The sequence below is a fragment of the Uranotaenia lowii genome, chromosome 1 (genome assembly GCF_029784155.1).
Source record: "Uranotaenia lowii strain MFRU-FL chromosome 1, ASM2978415v1, whole genome shotgun sequence".
NCBI classification, from domain to species: domain Eukaryota; kingdom Metazoa; phylum Arthropoda; class Insecta; order Diptera; family Culicidae; genus Uranotaenia; species Uranotaenia lowii.
In genome coordinates this window covers 15,872,275-15,889,530 of record NC_073691.1, presented here as the reverse complement: position 1 = coordinate 15,889,530, position 17,256 = coordinate 15,872,275, and the positions used below count along the sequence as shown (strand labels likewise).

At 32.2% G+C, this 17,256-nt stretch overlaps 1 protein-coding gene across 1 annotated transcript; it reads left to right on the top strand.

The window, feature by feature from the left end:
* The first annotated feature begins 1,462 nt into the window (after positions 1 to 1,462).
* LOC129758039 (uncharacterized) lies at positions 1,463 to 16,291 on the top strand. Its single transcript, XM_055755460.1, has 2 exons — positions 1,463 to 1,886; positions 16,165 to 16,291. The coding sequence occupies exons 1-2, from the start codon at positions 1,579 to 1,581 to the stop codon at positions 16,289 to 16,291; spliced, it is 435 nt and encodes a 144-aa protein (XP_055611435.1). The 5' UTR covers positions 1,463 to 1,578.
* The last annotated feature ends 965 nt before the right edge of the window (positions 16,292 to 17,256 follow it).

The following is a 17,256-nucleotide window of genomic DNA, read 5'->3' as shown; positions in this document are numbered from 1 at the left end:
ATGACAAAAATGACAAAAATGACAAAAATGACAAAAATGACAAAAATGACAAAAATGACAAGAATGACAAAAATGACAAAAATGACAAAAATGACAAAAATGACAAAAATGACAAAAATGACAAAAATTACAAAAATGACAAAAATGACAAAAATGACAAAAATGACAAAAATGAAAAAAATTACAAAAATGACAAAAATTACAAAAATTACAAAAATTACAAAAATTACAAAAATTACAAAAATTACAAAAATTACAAAAATTACAAAAATTACAAAAATTACAAAAATTACAAAAATTACAAAAATTACAAAAATTACAAAAATTACAAAAATTACAAAAAATTACAAAAATTACAAAAATTACAAAAATTACAAAAATTACGAAAATTACAAAAATTACAAAAATTACAAAAATTACAAAAATTACAAAAATTACAAAAATTACAAAAATTACAAAAATTACAAAAATTACAAAAATTACAAAAATTACAAAAATTGCAAAAATTACAAAAATTACAAAAATTACAAAAATTACAAAAATTACAAAAATTACAAAAATTACAAAAATTACAAAAATTACAAAAATTACAAAAATTACAAAACTACAAAATTACAAAAATTACAAAAATTACAAAAATTACAAAAATGACAAAAATGACAAAAAATACAAAAATGACAAAAATTGCAAAAATTACAAAAATTACAAAATTACAAAAATTACAAAAATTACAAAAATTACAAAAATTACAAACATTACAAAAATTACAAAAAATTACAATAATTACAAAAATTACAAAAATTACAAAAATTACAAAAATTACAAAAATTACAAAAATTACAAAAATTACAAATATTACAAAAATTACAAAAATTACAAAAATTACAATAATTACAAAGTTACAAAAATTATAAATATGAAAAAAATGACAAAATTGACAGAAATGACAAAAATGACAAAATTGACATAAATGACAAAAATGACAAAATTGACATAAATGACTAAAATGACGAAAATGACAAAAATTACAAAAATTACAAAAATTACAAAAATTACAAGAATTACAAAAAATTCTAAAATTACAAAAATGACAAAAATCACAAAAATGACAAAAAAAAAATGACAAAAATGACAAAAAAAACCTGGAAATATCCAGGCATTTGATTTCAAAATCCAATCCAGTATTCGGGAAATTTTTTTTAAAACCCAGAAATTACTCAACAAAAATAAAGAAAAAAATTTGTAAAATTTGTCATCAACAGATTTAAAATCGTATTCGTAGAATTCAAGAAGATTCAAAAACTGAAAAAGTTTTAAGAATGTATCATAATTTCTAAAAATATTTTAATTTTTTTTTGCTGCGTATTGAAATTTTTTTTTTCTGTCGAACACCCTTAATGGGTTTTCTGGATTTTACAAAGTGCGATTTTTTCCAAATTTGATTTCGGAAGGTCCTTCAACATTCCAGTTTGAGACAATCCAGCTGAGTCTAAATGCTTGAAATTAAAATGACTTTTAGTTTGTGCAAATAAAACGTAGCAAAAGCCAACTCCAAACAATCGTACCTACAAACAAGCAATGTGGATTCTGTCCTGCCTGTTCCAACGTGTCAAGTGGGTGACAAATTCATCATCATCGTTCGAGTGCTGTTATTGTGTAGTGAAGGAGCCCGGAGAGGAAGACTCGGAAAATTCCTCTTCCGTTTCCGGACCAACAGGACTAGGAATAGGAGCACTAGGAGGAGGAGGACCACGTTACGTTCAGTTGGCCAATAATCCAGCAGCGGTGGACAGCAGCATAAATCAACTTCCGACAGCATCTGGAACATCCCATCCAGCATCTGCAGGGATAGAAAGATCGGACAGCATCGAGATGGATCCCAATGGGTAAGAACATCATCACCGGGTGGGGGTGGCCTTAATATAAACTAGTTGTCCATACGTGACCCAAAGTAAAATGGTCGGCTATCGATGAGTGGATTTGAGTAGATTTTTCGGTTAACGAAAGTTTTCCGGAGCCAAATGGGATGGCACTCGTTTCCAAAACTGTCGTTCGTTTACGACAAATTCATTAGAAAATTAGAATTATGAACGATTCTTTAGATCTAAAATGGGCGAAAACTGTTTTTATTTTTACTCTGCAAAGTTTTGTCTTTTAGATGATTCAAATTACTCTCTTCCAATATTGATAAACTGTCTTCCTTATGTACATTTTACTGACAAAGTAAAATCGAAACAACCGCTTGAGTCTATAAATTTACATTAACTCTCGACAAACACAATCACGAAACGAGTGTCAACTCACGTTGGGAAAGTCAAACAAAACTCGGTAGGTGTTTGACATTTTCTCTAGATTCAAAATGTCTTCAAAAAATTGTCTTCAAAAATATAAAAAAATCCAAAAATATCAGGATTTTTTTAAAAAAAAAACCTTTCATTCTATCTTACATTTTCTTAATTTTGGATAACACCCCTTTAGAAAAATCGAACCAAAATTTACAAAATCGACGGTGATGGCTCTTAGTCGATAACTTGTAGTCGATAAAATTCCGGCGTGTTGTTCCGGGAGCCTACGAAGGAAAAAGTCAGAAAGAACAAGTACAAGTCGGCTTCCGGTTTGGCTCTTCCGATGAGATGTACATTCGAACAATTGGGAAAGATGATGCTTCTTCGATGGTGTCAGTCATATCGACGATTGTCGAACGAAAGTCTATTGAAGTAAAAAGCATTTGCTGCTTGAATCAAGACATTTGTTTGAGTTTTGTTGGAATTGGAAGATTGGGCTAAAGAGAAGCGAGGGACAAGATGAACATTGACTTGAAAGTTCTTCTTTCTTCCCGAATGGCAATGTTTTATCAAGGAACACGAGGCCGGGAGAGTGATGTTTATTAAATTTGGTCGAGTTCATAAATTAACCTTCTTCTTCGATATGAAAAGGCTCTGGGAGGAAGTTCTTGCTGTTGTAGATGTCAAATGAAATTTATGAGGAAAAAGGTTAACCATAAAATGTCAACAATATTGAAGCACCATAACTTCCGGGGCCAACCTTAAAAGTATGGAAGAAACCCAAGCATCGGTACACAAGACTAAGAGAGGCGGAATAAAACTATTTAAAAATAACAACCTGTTTAAATGAAAATTCTGAGAATTTAAGAAATTTATCAGATTTATACTTTGTCATTCATGAAAATTCCAACAATTTTTCATGAAAATCATCTTCAATGAATACAAAGCATTTTACAACATTTTCCCAAAAATAACGTTCATTTGGCGTTAATTGAGGCGGCACATATTTTTTGATTTTGGCACTTATAACCCCTTTGCTACCAAAAAAAATCACTTAAACCCCTTTGCCACCACCAAATTTTCACATTCAAGTGTTTTGCTCTTGTTGATATGGGTAAAAAAACATAAATATTTTTATTTTTGATGGAAAGTATGCTCTGGTACAGTAAGTTAAGAGATTTTATGTCTGAAGATCGACCTGGTCTTGTTAACTTCTAGCCAATCTTTCCAAACATCTATTTTTCATTAGGATTTTTTTTTTGTTTCGATTATAGTCGTTTTACTTTTTACTTTAATTTTTTTTTTCATTAGGATAAACTTTTCATCAGGAAATATTTTCCCATTAAATTTCATTCACTGCATGTTTTAAAGCAATTTGCCTGATCAATTGGGCATTGGAAAGGGAAATGTTAAATCCAACAGAAATGAGAGAGAAATGAATGGGAAGAGAGAGAGAATTCGAAGAAAAATGAGAGACAAATCAGCAAGAAGTGTGAGAGAAATTAGAGAAAAACAATAGAGTGCTGAGCGAGAGATGAAAAAGAGATGAGGTAGAGATGAGAAAGGGATAAGAGAGAAATAGGAGAAAAATAAGAGAAAAATGAGAGAGAAATGACGGAGAAATGACAAAAAAAATGAGGAACCAAGGAGATCGAAATGTGAGAGCACTGGGAGAGAAATAAGAAGAAATAAGGAATATATGAGAGAAAAATGGATGAAAATTTAGAAAGAAATGATAGAAAAAGAACAGAGACATAAGAAAGATATGAGAGTAATGACAGAGTGTTGAATGAAAAAAAGGTACTAAGAGTAATGAGCTAGGAATTAACAAGAAAATAAGAAGAAAATAGAAAAAAAAAACACGAGAGAGAAATAAAGAGAAATGAAATAGAAATGAGAGAGTAATAAGATAAATACGAGATAAGAAATGAGACAGCAATAAGAGAAAAATAAAAGACAAATGAGATAGAAATAGCAAACAAATGAGAAGGAAATGAGAGAAAAGTGATAGAAACATGAGCGAGCAAAAAGCGAGCAATGGAAGAAAGCTGAAAGAGAACAAATGACAAAAATGACAAAAATGACAAAAATGACAAAAATGACAAAAATGACAAAAATGACAAAAATGACAAAAATGACAAAAATGACAAAAATGACAAAAATGACAAAAATGACAAAAATGACAAAAATGACAAAAATGACAAAAATGACAAAAATGACAAAAATGACAAAAATGACAAAAATGACAAAAATGACAAAAATGACAAAAATGACAAAAATGACAAAAATGACAAAAATGACAAAAATGACAAAAATGACAAAAATGACAAAAATGACAAAAATGACAAAAATGACAAAAATGACAAAAATGACAAAAATGACAAAAATGACAAAAATGACAAAAATGACAAAAATGACAAAAATGACAAAAATGACAAAAATGACAAAAATGACAAAAATGACAAAAATGACAAAAATGACAAAAATGACAAAAATGACAAAAATGACAAAAATGACAAAAATGACAAAAATGACAAAAATGACAAAAATGACAAAAATGACAAAAATGACAAAAATGACAAAAATGACAAAAATGACAAAAATGACAAAAATGACAAAAATGACAAAAATGACAAAAATGACAAAAATGACAAAAATGACAAAAATGACAAAAATGACAAAAATGACAAAAATGACAAAAATGACAAAAATGACAAAAATGACAAAAATGACAAAAATGACAAAAATGACAAAAATGACAAAAATGACAAAAATGACAAAAATGACAAAAATGACAAAAATGACAAAAATGACAAAAATGACAAAAATGACAAAAATGACAAAAATGACAAAAATGACAAAAATGACAAAAATGACAAAAATGACAAAAATGACAAAAATGACAAAAATGACAAAAATGACAAAAATGACAAAAATGACAAAAATGACAAAAATGACAAAAATGACAAAAATGACAAAAATGACAAAAATGACAAAAATGACAAAAATGACAAAAATGACAAAAATGACAAAAATGACAAAAATGACAAAAATGACAAAAATGACAAAAATGACAAAAATGACAAAAATGACAAAAATGACAAAAATGACAAAAATGACAAAAATGACAAAAATGACAAAAATGACAAAAATGACAAAAATGACAAAAATGACAAAAATGACAAAAATGACAAAAATGACAAAAATGACAAAAATGACAAAAATGACAAAAATGACAAAAATGACAAAAATGACAAAAATGACAAAAATGACAAAAATGACAAAAAAATGACAAAAATGATTTAAAAAAAATGACAAAAATGATAACATTCAACAACAACTAGTATTTTTACATAATTTTTTTTCTAGAAACTTTTTAAGTCGTCCACTTTATTTTCAAATGATATTATGGCTAATAGTAAGACGTAATAAAATGTTCATCAGTCGATTGCAAATGCATTTTTATTTTATCAACTTAATAAGTTCCAGTCGGCATAATTAAAAGTGGTTTGCAATTGATTTGATGTAAATAGCTTTCGAAAAGTTCATGGAATCTCAGCTCCCGGATTGATACTTAAATGTCATCAACGGATACACCCACAGTCGATTAATCTAATATATAAGTCTACTCAGGAGGTTCGGAAGAAACTATTTTTTGCAAAGTGCTCAGCATCATAATGGAAAAGAGCACTAGAAGCTATAAGACCATTGTTAAAGGAATCAATTTAGCGAAGCTGGAAGTCACTATATGTAATCTACTTTTCGGATGAAAAAATTTCAAGGCCATATCGAGACTGATCTCGTTAGCAATGGAAGGAATGGTTTTGGTAAAAAATTATAGTGTTCTTCTGAACGCTTAGGTGCAATATGAAAATAAACATGGCAAAACGTAATGTAGGAGTTTTTTTTCGTTCGCTTTATACTTTTTCCTAATTATGTTGGGATTATTTATTAATTTTTGAGAGCAGCACTAGCACGATCGGAACTTATTTCTGATTCCTTCAGGTCGATTTCTCGAATATATAATTTTTTGATATTCTGGAATTTAAATGTATCTTCTTAAGAAATCATCTGGTAAGTTTCGCTACCTTTAGTAAAAAAAAAATAGACTTTCAGGATACATTTTGTAAAAGTCGGTACTTGCAATAAAAAATTTACCAAGATATTCAAAATTAAAGAGTGTGTCATAATAAGAAATAAACAATTTTAATTATTAATTTTTAGTTTTTAAAATTTAATGGAAATGATGTATACAAACGAAAAAAATTGTTGTTAATTTGTGACTTAATGGAACAGAAGCAGATGTTGAATTTCATGGACATAAAATTATGATTACAATGTTGAAACGAAAGATAAGAAAGTAAGACTGCCAGTGGAAATCATATGCTTTTTGAGTGCCTCCTTCCAATGGAAAATTTGACTGCAATTTGAATTTCTTACCATAAAGATAATTCAACACATAGAGGCCCAACGTCTTTTTCACTTCTTCGTAGGATCAAGGAATGTTGCTTCATAAAACATGGTAGAAATGTTTAAAAACAGTTAAATATTGCAAATCACACAAACATAATGTCAAAATTGATGAATCAGAAAAATCTGTCCAAATTATCAAAATTGACAAAATTGATAAATTTGGAAAAAATGACAAAATTGACAAAATTGATAAAATAAACAAATTTGACAAGAATAAATATGACAAAATTGACAAAACATATTGTCAAAATTGATGAAACAGATAAAACTGTCCAAATTGTCACAATACAAAATTGATAAAATTGATAATTTTAGAAAAATTGACAAACTTGAAAAAAAATTATAATATTGACAAAATGCACAAAATATACAAAGTAGACAAAATTGACAAAATCGACAAAATTGACAAAATTTACAAAATTACCAAAATAGTTATAATTGACAAAATTGACAAAGATGAATAATATTTGCAAAAAATATTAACAAAATTGATGAAACTGACAAAAATGTCCAGGGTGACAAAATCGCCAAAAATTACAAATATGAAAAATGACAAAATGGACAAAATTGATAAAATTTACTTAATTAACAACGATTCATAGTTTTCACGTCAAATAACAAATTGTTTTTAAAAAAATTTTGCGAAATAAATTCGCTCTTTTTAATTTTATTAAAAGATTTGATTCTTAAAAAATCGAATTTTAGTCGGATGTATGTCTGTTTTTGAGATTGATATTTAGAATCCTCATGCCAGGGTTTTGCCACGTTTTTGTGTTAAAATGCCTAGATTTCTCAGGCATTTTTACAGTTAAACCTGGCAAATACGGGGCATTTATTTAAAAATGTTTATCTAAAAAATTTGGCAAAATTCCTGATATGTATTTCTCATAAAAAATCAAAGAAAGGATGACGTACCTAACAACATTAAAAAAAATTTTTATCGACGCACATCAGCGGTAGTAATATTCATTTTAATGGAACAAGCTACAGTTTTTTTAAGTAGACGCATAAATCATAAATTATGTCAAATAAAATCGAGTTTTCGGTTTAAATTCTGCTGATATAGTTTTACTGCTTCAATTCAGTTTGTTTTGATCGATGAAATTTGAAAAACTGTTCAGGGTTCTCAGACAGTGATACATCTTAAGTGTGTGTCTGATTTTTGCTTAGCTACTACTCAACAAATGTAACTGCTTTAATTAAAAAAAAATCCCGGATTTATTCACTTCTTATTGTGGATAAATCCGGGCAAAATCCGGATTTCTTCGCTTGATATCCGGCGATTTTCCGGATTTTTTTCTTTTAGATCCGGGCAAGCTCGGATAGAACCGAGCAATGTGGAATTCTTGCTTTGAGGGCAACAAATATCAACATTTTGTTTTTTTTTCATTCAAAAATCATCTTCCAAGTTTCTTTGAATAAAAGTTGGATTATTGAAAATCCATTTTGTAATAGGATGTAATTTTACCCTAAATTTCTGTGAAGTTATACCCATAAATTTTATTGAAAAGGCATAATAAATTGGGTCTTTTTTACATTTTACATGGTACAAATCTATTGACATTACCAATTTTACCATTTTTTTATTCAAATTTAGAAACCAATATTTACATTGATGTCAAAATTGATAGTTTGAAAAAAAGTATAAAATTTAGAAAAAAATTAACACCTGTGAATATTTCCAAAATTCTGTGTTCTGAGATTAAAATTTGCTCAGAAATCTGTAAAATTGAAGATTTTTCTGTGATTTTTTCAACCTTGCTTCCTAGTATGGGTAGCACGCCCTCTTTTCAAAAAAAAAAAAAAAAAAAAAAACAAGTATAGAAACTTGAAACTTCTTTCTAGTGATTCAAAAATCGATAAAAAGATGGAACAGTTTGATATCCTGAATTTATTTGGTTCTTAGATTGCTCTGAGCCCATCGACCTAACAACTCAAGACAATTCATAACAAAAATTTAAAAATTGTAGCTTTTGCACACAGTATAACTTGAATAACTTTGAAACAAGAAGTAGCTTGCTAAACACTTTCTTTTGCAAAATTACACTTGACAACATTGCGCATCATTTGAGTTTGTTTTTGATTGAAAATCTGAATTGTTGATCGAAAATATTTTTTTTCACAAAAAGTAATATTATTGTAGAGTAAAACAAATCATACGTACAAACTATGAACGCTAAACAGTCTCAACAAATTTTGTATGTAACACTTATATTCAAGTTCACTGGTGTTGGGAAAAAGTGGTAGAAAATTTGACATTTTGAAAATTTTACCATGCAAAAATTTTTTCAAGATCTTCGGGAGTTGTATTTTCTACAGCACTGTTTCTATTCAACCGTATGTGATAGAAACATTGCTACACGTGTTGTAAAAAAACTTGAAGGACATAGATCTTGAAAATGTTTTTGCATGGAAAAATTTTCAAAATGTGCTCAAAGTGACAAAATTTCTACCACTTTTTCCCAACACCAGTGAACTTGCTCTAAAGAAAAATAAGATACTTTTTTAAGATCTAAAAATTAGGAAAGTTTCGAAAAAGCGGCCTTTTTTCCAAAATTCGAATCAGTGCGACCTCCAAACATCATTTTTCTGAATTGCCACTAAATAAAAGTTGGTTTCTTACATCCTTAGCTCAAATTTGCCGAAAAAAATCTGTGTTTTTGCAAAAAAATATCTGATTTTCTGTGATTTTACCCAGAATTTCTGTGATGGTTTTCTGTGATGTAAATAGCATAAATTTCTTTGAAAACTCATGAAGAAATTAGCCATTTTTACATTTTATTTAAACAAAATCAATTAACATTACCAATCTTGCCGTGTTTTAAAAAAAAAGTCAGAAATCCTAAATTAATGTTTACATAAAATTTTTAATTTTGCAAATACGTAAAAATGTCAAAAAGTCTGTGAAATCTGTATATATTTCCAAAATTCTGTGTTCTGTGACACGGATTCTGTGATGAAAGATTGTTAAAAATTCTGTAAAATCATAGAATTTTCTGTGAATTCGGCAACCTTGCCTAAGCTATCATTTGAAGTTAGAGTCTCCAGAATCTCAGACATAAATAGGGCAATATTGGGCCGCTCTAATAGCCATGTGACAGTTTTGCGTAGAAATTGATTTCCGTATGCGTTCAGATTCTTTGCAAAAATGTCACACGAAGCCTTTACTGCTTTATAACTTTTTTTGAAAGATTACAATGTAAATTTTTCAAGTACAACTACGGTGGAATCTGAATTTAGGAAAAAAATTGAAATAAGTGTTTCAATTTTAACCGTATTTTCCTCGACTTTTAAGTCTTTAGTCGACAGTCGCAAAGTGAACATTTAGTATTTTTGTCGAAAATTGAAACTCGAAGCTCAAAAGTAAGGAGTTGCGATTCGCCAAAAGTCTAGATCGAATCGGATCGAAGATAGCCAAATGACAAACGACAAATGAAAAACGAAATTTGACAACCGAAAATCGACGAGCGACAAACGAAAGTCGACACACGACAAACGAAATTTGACAACCGATAGTCGACGGACGACAAACGAAAGTCGAAAAACGACAAACGACCAAGGAAGGTTTACAAACGGAAGTCGACAAACGAAAGTCGTCTACCAACAAACGAAAGTCGGAAAACGACAAACGAAAGTTGACAAACGGAAGTCGACAAACGAAAGTCGACAAACGACAAATGAAAGTCTACAAACGACAAACGACAAAAGACAAAAGACAATCAAAATTTGACAACCGAAAGTCGACAAACGACAAACTAAGGTTGTCAAACGGAAGTCGACAAACGACAAATGAAAGTCTAAAAAATAAATTCGACACACCAAATTCGACAAACAACAAACGAAAGTCGACAAACGCCAACGAAAGTTTGTGGAATATACCCTTTTTTTTTTGTAGAAGGTGACTCTGTTTTCCAACATGGCGACCGTAAAAAAAAATTAAGGTTTTACGAATATTAGCGTGCTTTCACGACGATTTTCGTTGAACTACATACTGGTTACGTAAACAGGGGCTGGTCTTTACACACTGTATACAAAATAAAATCGCTCGTCTCACGATAACGAAAGATCTAGAGAAAGTTTCTTTCATCCGGTGGGTAAAAGAGAACTACTCTGCTTTTAGTTATTTAATGTTTCTAGTAGTAAAACTTGTACTTTATTTACTTATTGTTCCAGTTATTTTTGTATTTTTTCCAAAGAAACAAGACGATGGCAAACTAGTAGATACTGAGTGAAAAGTTTCAATCCAAATATTACACACACTTTCCAGCCGGTAATGGCCCAGTTACACAAATCAAGGCTAAGGGGAACCTTGGAGCTGCGTTCGGATTAAAATGTCATCTGTGACGACGTCGATGAGGACGCCAGGTTAAGTTCGAGCTCTCGCGGCAACCTTCGATGCACGTGACTGTCAAGTTTTTACCTTCAAGAATTGACGTCACCGTTTCCGAGGATTTCCGAAACCTTTTTTTGACCGATTGAAATGGACAGTGTGTTAAAGTAGTGCAAGTTTGTAAAATTGAATGCAAATTTAGGAAATTTCACTGTTTCACTGCTTCGCCACTGTCCGAAACCGGAGCTAATTCGATTAGGAACCGATTCGACGGGGAATCCGGACAAGTGTCACCGGGAACCTTGCTGGAAAGTCCCGGAATCCTCCACAGGCCATTTGTCGTTCGGGTGTTTTCGGTACGGTTTGAAGTGTTCTTCCAGTAGTCGGTAGTTGGTGGAAAAAATTCGGTTGATACCATCAGGTTGCGGATTGGTTTTTCGAGTTGAATCTCGATTTAAAACTTTCTGGAGGGTCAATCCTCAAATTTTTGGTGGTGTTTTCAAAGTTGTGGAATTTTGGGAAATTTCAAAAGGCATTCTTGGAATTCCAAAAAAGTATCAACCCAAGTGAAAAAGTGCAAATTCGATTAGTGATAACGAGGTTCCCGCGCACACTTCTTTGGTGGTTCTGTGCAAGTGAGCGAGCATTTGTGTGCGTTACTTCTTGAAGAAATCGGTCAAAATTAGCGCCAGTAGTCCACTTTTGAGCGGTCACAGATCGTCGACCGTACACGCGCTGGTTCAACCATCGGTGGATATCATTCAGAAGTTGCTGGACATTAGGGAGCTGAACGGAGCTGTAGGACAACTGCCGATCAATATGACCGAGGACAATCCACCCGCGGTGGAAGGAAGTTCCGAGGGAAGTCCACCGAAGGTGGTGCCGGAAATGCAAACGCTGGCTGTGCCTTGCCTTAACGAGGCCGGATGTGGGGAAAGTTCCGGGGAGGAATCCGAAAACGACGGGTAGGTCGACTTTTTCCGATTTCTTTCAAATAAGAAAAATGTCTTAAATTTTGGGGAAAAGAACCTTCAAAATCTCACAAACGTGGACCATAAACCATCGAACTATTAGTTTTGGTGTGGTTTTGCTCCGATCCAATCGCGCGTTGTAATCACTTGATCCAATTAGTGCCGAGCGCCTTGAGGAGGAATTTTGCCATTTATGTTGCTTTTGACTACTTCTTTGGTCAAGAAGCTCAGGATTTGCGACCACACTTGAGGCAGACAGTAGCACGAGACTTTCTTACACATTGTTGACGACTGCTTCGTAGCATTTTTCACTGGATAAGTCGAAGATAAAAAACTTGTCACATTGTTTGCTCGGTACTTAAAAATGGGGATTTTCTAGTGAAAAATTAGTGTGAAATAAGAAGTCGAAAGTCAAAAGCCATAACCAAGTCGGAAGTGTATTCTCATATGTCAAAAGGCAAAGATCAAGAGTCAACATTTAAAAGTCAACAGTCTGAGCCGACATTCAAATATCGAGAGTAGAAATTTAAAATTTGATAGTCGATATTTAAAAGTCGAATGTCGAAACTCAAAGTCGAAACTCGAAAAGAGAAATACGAAAGTCAGAGTCGATAATTGACATTCGGAATTAAAAACTGGTAATCGAGAATTGAAAGTCGGTAGTCGAAAGTTTAAAATCAAAATTTGAAATTTGAAAGTCTTAAGTCGACAGTCGGAAAATTAAGATCTACTATGTTTTGTCAAAAATTGAACTCGATGCCCAATTCTTTAAATTCGCAAATCGAAAAAGTGTAGAAGTCAGATAGACAAACGACAAACGACAAACGACAAACGGAAGTCGATAAACGAAAGTTGACGACGGAAAACGACAATCGACAAATGACAAACGGCAATCGACAAACACCAAACGAAGGGCGAAAAACGGAAGTCGACAAAAGACAAAGGAAAGTCAAAAGTTTAAAATAAAAAGTCAAAATTTGGTTTTTGAAAGTCGAAAATCGAAATTTTAAAGTCTTAAGTCAACAGTCGGAAAGTGAAGATCTACTAATTTTTGTCAAGAATTGAAACTCGGAGCCCAAAAGTAAAGAATTGATATTGGCAAATCGAAAGTCGGATAGAAGATGAACAAACTTGTCGTTTGTCGGTTGTCAAACGTGTCGACAAATTCGTCAAACTCGACAGATTCGACAATTTCGAGTGTTCGACAAATGGCAGCCAACAAACGAAAGTCGACAAACAAAAGTTGACAAACGGAAGTCGAAAAATGTCGAACGAAAGTCGGAAAACGACAAACGACAAATGACTTACGACAAATGACAAACGACAAATGACAAACGACAAACGCCACAAGATAAACGACAGACGAAAGTCGACAAACGGAAGTTGACAAACGACTAACGAAAATCGACAAAAGGAAGTCGAAAAACGGAAGTCGACAAAGGAAAGTCGACAAACGACAAACAACAAACAACAAACAAAATTTCACAACCGAAAATCGACAACAGTATAACAAACGAAGGTTGACAAACGGAAGTTGACAAACGACAAACGAAAATCGACAAACGAAAGTGGACAAACGAAAGTCAACAAACGAAAGTCAACAAACGAAAGTCAACAAACGAAAGTCAACAAACGAAAGTCAACAAACGAAAGTCGACAAACGACAAACAAAATTTGACAACCGAACGACACACGAAGCTCGACAAATGAAGGCCGACAAACGGAAGTTGACAAAAGACAAACGAAAATCGATAAATGACAAACGAAAGTCGACAAATGACAAACGAAAGTCGACAAACGACAAACGAAAAACAAAGGTTGTCAAACGACTATCGAAGGTCGACAAACGACAAACGACAAACGAAAGTCGACAAACGGAAGTCGACAAACAACAAACGGAAGTCGACAAATGAAATACAACGGAATGAAAATCGATAATCGAAATTCGACGTCATATGACAAATGAAGTCGACAAACGGCAGTCTACAAACGAAAAACAACAAAAGACAAACGGAATTAAACAAACGACAAACAAAATTCGACAACCGAAAGTCGACAAACGACAAACTAAGGTTGACAAACGGAAGTCGACAAACGACAAATGAAAGTCGAAAAAAGAAAGTCAACACACGAAAGTCGAAAAACGACAAACGAAAGTCGTCAAACGCCAACGAAAGTCGAAAAACGACAAACGAAAGTCGTCAAACGACAAACGGAAGCTGACAAACGACAAACGGAAGTCGACAAACGACAAACGAAAGTCGACAAACGAAAGTTGTCAAATAACAAACGGCAAACGGAAGCCCACAAACGACAAACGAAAGTTGACAAACGGAAGTCGACAAACGACAAACGAAAGTCGATGAACGACAAACGGAAGTTGGAAAACAGCAAACGACAAACGACAAAAGATTAACGAAAGTCGAAAAATGACAAACGATAGTCGAAAAATGACAAACGAAAGTCGAAAAACGATAAAAGACAAAAGAAAAAACGACAAAACAATCGAAAGTCGTCAAACGAAAGTCGACAAACTAAAGTTGACGACGGAAAACGACAAACGATAAACGACAAACGACAAACGAAGGTTGATAAATGTAAGTCTACAAACAACAAACGAAAGTCAACCAACGAAAGTCGACAAACGAAAGTTGACAAACGACAAGCGGAAGTCGACAAACAACAAACAAAAATGTACAAACGAAAGTCGACAAACGAAAGTCGTCAAACAACAAACGAAAAAAGGACGTCGACGAACGACAATCGGAAATCTACAATCGACAAACGAAAGTCGACAAACGACAAACGGAAGTCGACAAACGAAAGTCGACAAACGGAAGTTGACAAACGATAAACGACAAACAACATACGAAAGTCGACAAACGGATGTCGGAAAATGACAAACGGTAGTCGATAAACGCCAACGACGAATGAAAATCGATAAACGGAAGTGGACAAACGACAAACGAAAGTCGATAAACGACAAAAGAAAGTCGTCAAACGACAAACGGAAGTCGACAAACGACAAACGAAAGTCGACAAACGACAAACGGAAGCCGACAAACGACAAACGGAGGTTCACAAACGGAAGTTGACAAACGACAAACGAAAGTCGTCATACAACAAACGGAAGTTGACGAACGGAAGTCGACAAACGACAAACGAAAGTCGAAAAACGACAAACCACAAAAGATAAACGAAAGTTGACAAATGACAAACGGAAGTCGAAAAACGATAAACGATAAACGACAAACGACAAACAACAAACGACAAACAATAGACGACAATCGATAAACGTCTATTGATAGCTTATTAGTTATGGAAAATAGACAACAGAAAAAATACTTTTGGGATGTTGAAAGGCCTGAATTTGGATATAAATTATTTTGTTTTTTTTTTAAAGATATAATTCATCTATTGAAGGAGGTAATGTGAATTTTTTAAGTATTATTTTTTCATTCCTTGTAACTTTTCTATTTATCTTGAAATGATTTTTTTTCTATCTATTTGTGGGAATGTTTTTACCTCACGTTAAAACCTTTTTGTTCCTGTTATCATCTGTTAACTTTTCAAGTTCATCCTTCCATTCTCGAGCGCCGTTTGTGTTTTTCTTCGCTTCGGAAAGTGAAAGTGTCCAAAGTCTGTTTTCCGTTTTTTTTCCTTCATCCATCACGTGCAACCCGTCGTAACTAGCTTTCGCATTACGTTAGCCGGGAAGGAAACCATAACTATTGCAGGGTAGGTTCCAAAGTTACACTCTGTCAGGGATCAGTCAGGCTGCATTTGCATGGATTCTGAACGGTTTTCTCCCATTTCTAGGTTAGCAGTTTACTTTCTCCTTGTACACAACTTTTTTGAGGTCGTTTTGTAACGCAGAAATAATTTTGCTCCTACCTAGAAAGTTTAACAAAAACTTTTTCGTTACAAAACCTAAACTTCAATAACATTCAGAAGACGACCCCGAATTTAGATTTTAGTTTAAGGAATCAAGTTTATAATCAACTACAATCTAAGACTTTTTCCTTAATTTGCTCCCCCACTTTTTTTCACCTCACTTATCCTGTCTCTTCTGTTCTTTTCTCTATCTTCTTTCTTCCACTCGCAGACTGCTAAACCTGGCTCGTCTCGGCTATCACGTTCAATTTGTGGAGGGGGTTATTGATAATGAAAAGCCTCCGACCGACGCACCACCCCAACCGAATCCGAATGTTGGTGGCAGTGGACGAAAGTGAGTGGCATAATTTTGTTTTTGTTTGCTTGGTTGCATGATTTGTTGGACTTTTTTTCAAAACAATTTGAAATTTTTAACCAATGTTATGAATTAATTTGATACTAAAATGCAAAGAGGCTTTGGAAGTTTGGCACTCCTTCCAAAAGTATCATAATTTAGGCCATTACTTTTCATAGTTATTTTCAAAAAAATTGCATCCTTCTGTTCAGATCATAAAATGAACCTAAAAACTCGTTGAATTATGACCTAAATTATCTAAAATGACAAAATTTACCTAATTGATAGACAAAATTGAAAATAATCTACATTCTGTTATTTTTTTCAATTTTGTCTAATGAGTCCCTTTTTTTAAATTTTTTTCAATTATTTTAATTTTGTCAATATTGTCTATATCGCAAATTTTGTAAATTTTGTGAATTTGGCCATTAATGCCAATTTTTTTTTCATTTATGTCAATTTTGTAAAATGGTCTTTTTTATATGTTTTGGTCAATTTTGTCATGTTAAAATTATTGGTACTTGTCATTTCTGACAATTATGTAATTTTTTCCAATTTTTCTCAGTTTTTTTTTTAAATTTTTCTCATCTTTGTTGTTTTTGCCATTTTTGTAATTTTTTCATTGTTGTACGGTTGGTATGATTTGTGAAATGTGTGAGTTGTGTGAACTTTACAATTTTTGTCATTTATGTCAATTTTGTCATTTATGCAATTTTTGTAAATTTTATCAGTTCAGTCTTTTGAATTAACAAATTGACAAAACTGACGAAATTGCCAAAAGTTTAAACTGAGTTGCAAATGATGTAATTTACATATATTTTTTAAATACTTTAAAATTTCTAAGTTCGTTTCGGCTTTACTGCGTTGCAAATGATGTAATTTACATATATTTTTTAAATACTTTAAAATTTCTAAGTTCGTTTCGGCTTTACTGCGTTTGAAATTCTTCAATCGTAATTTTCTGAACCA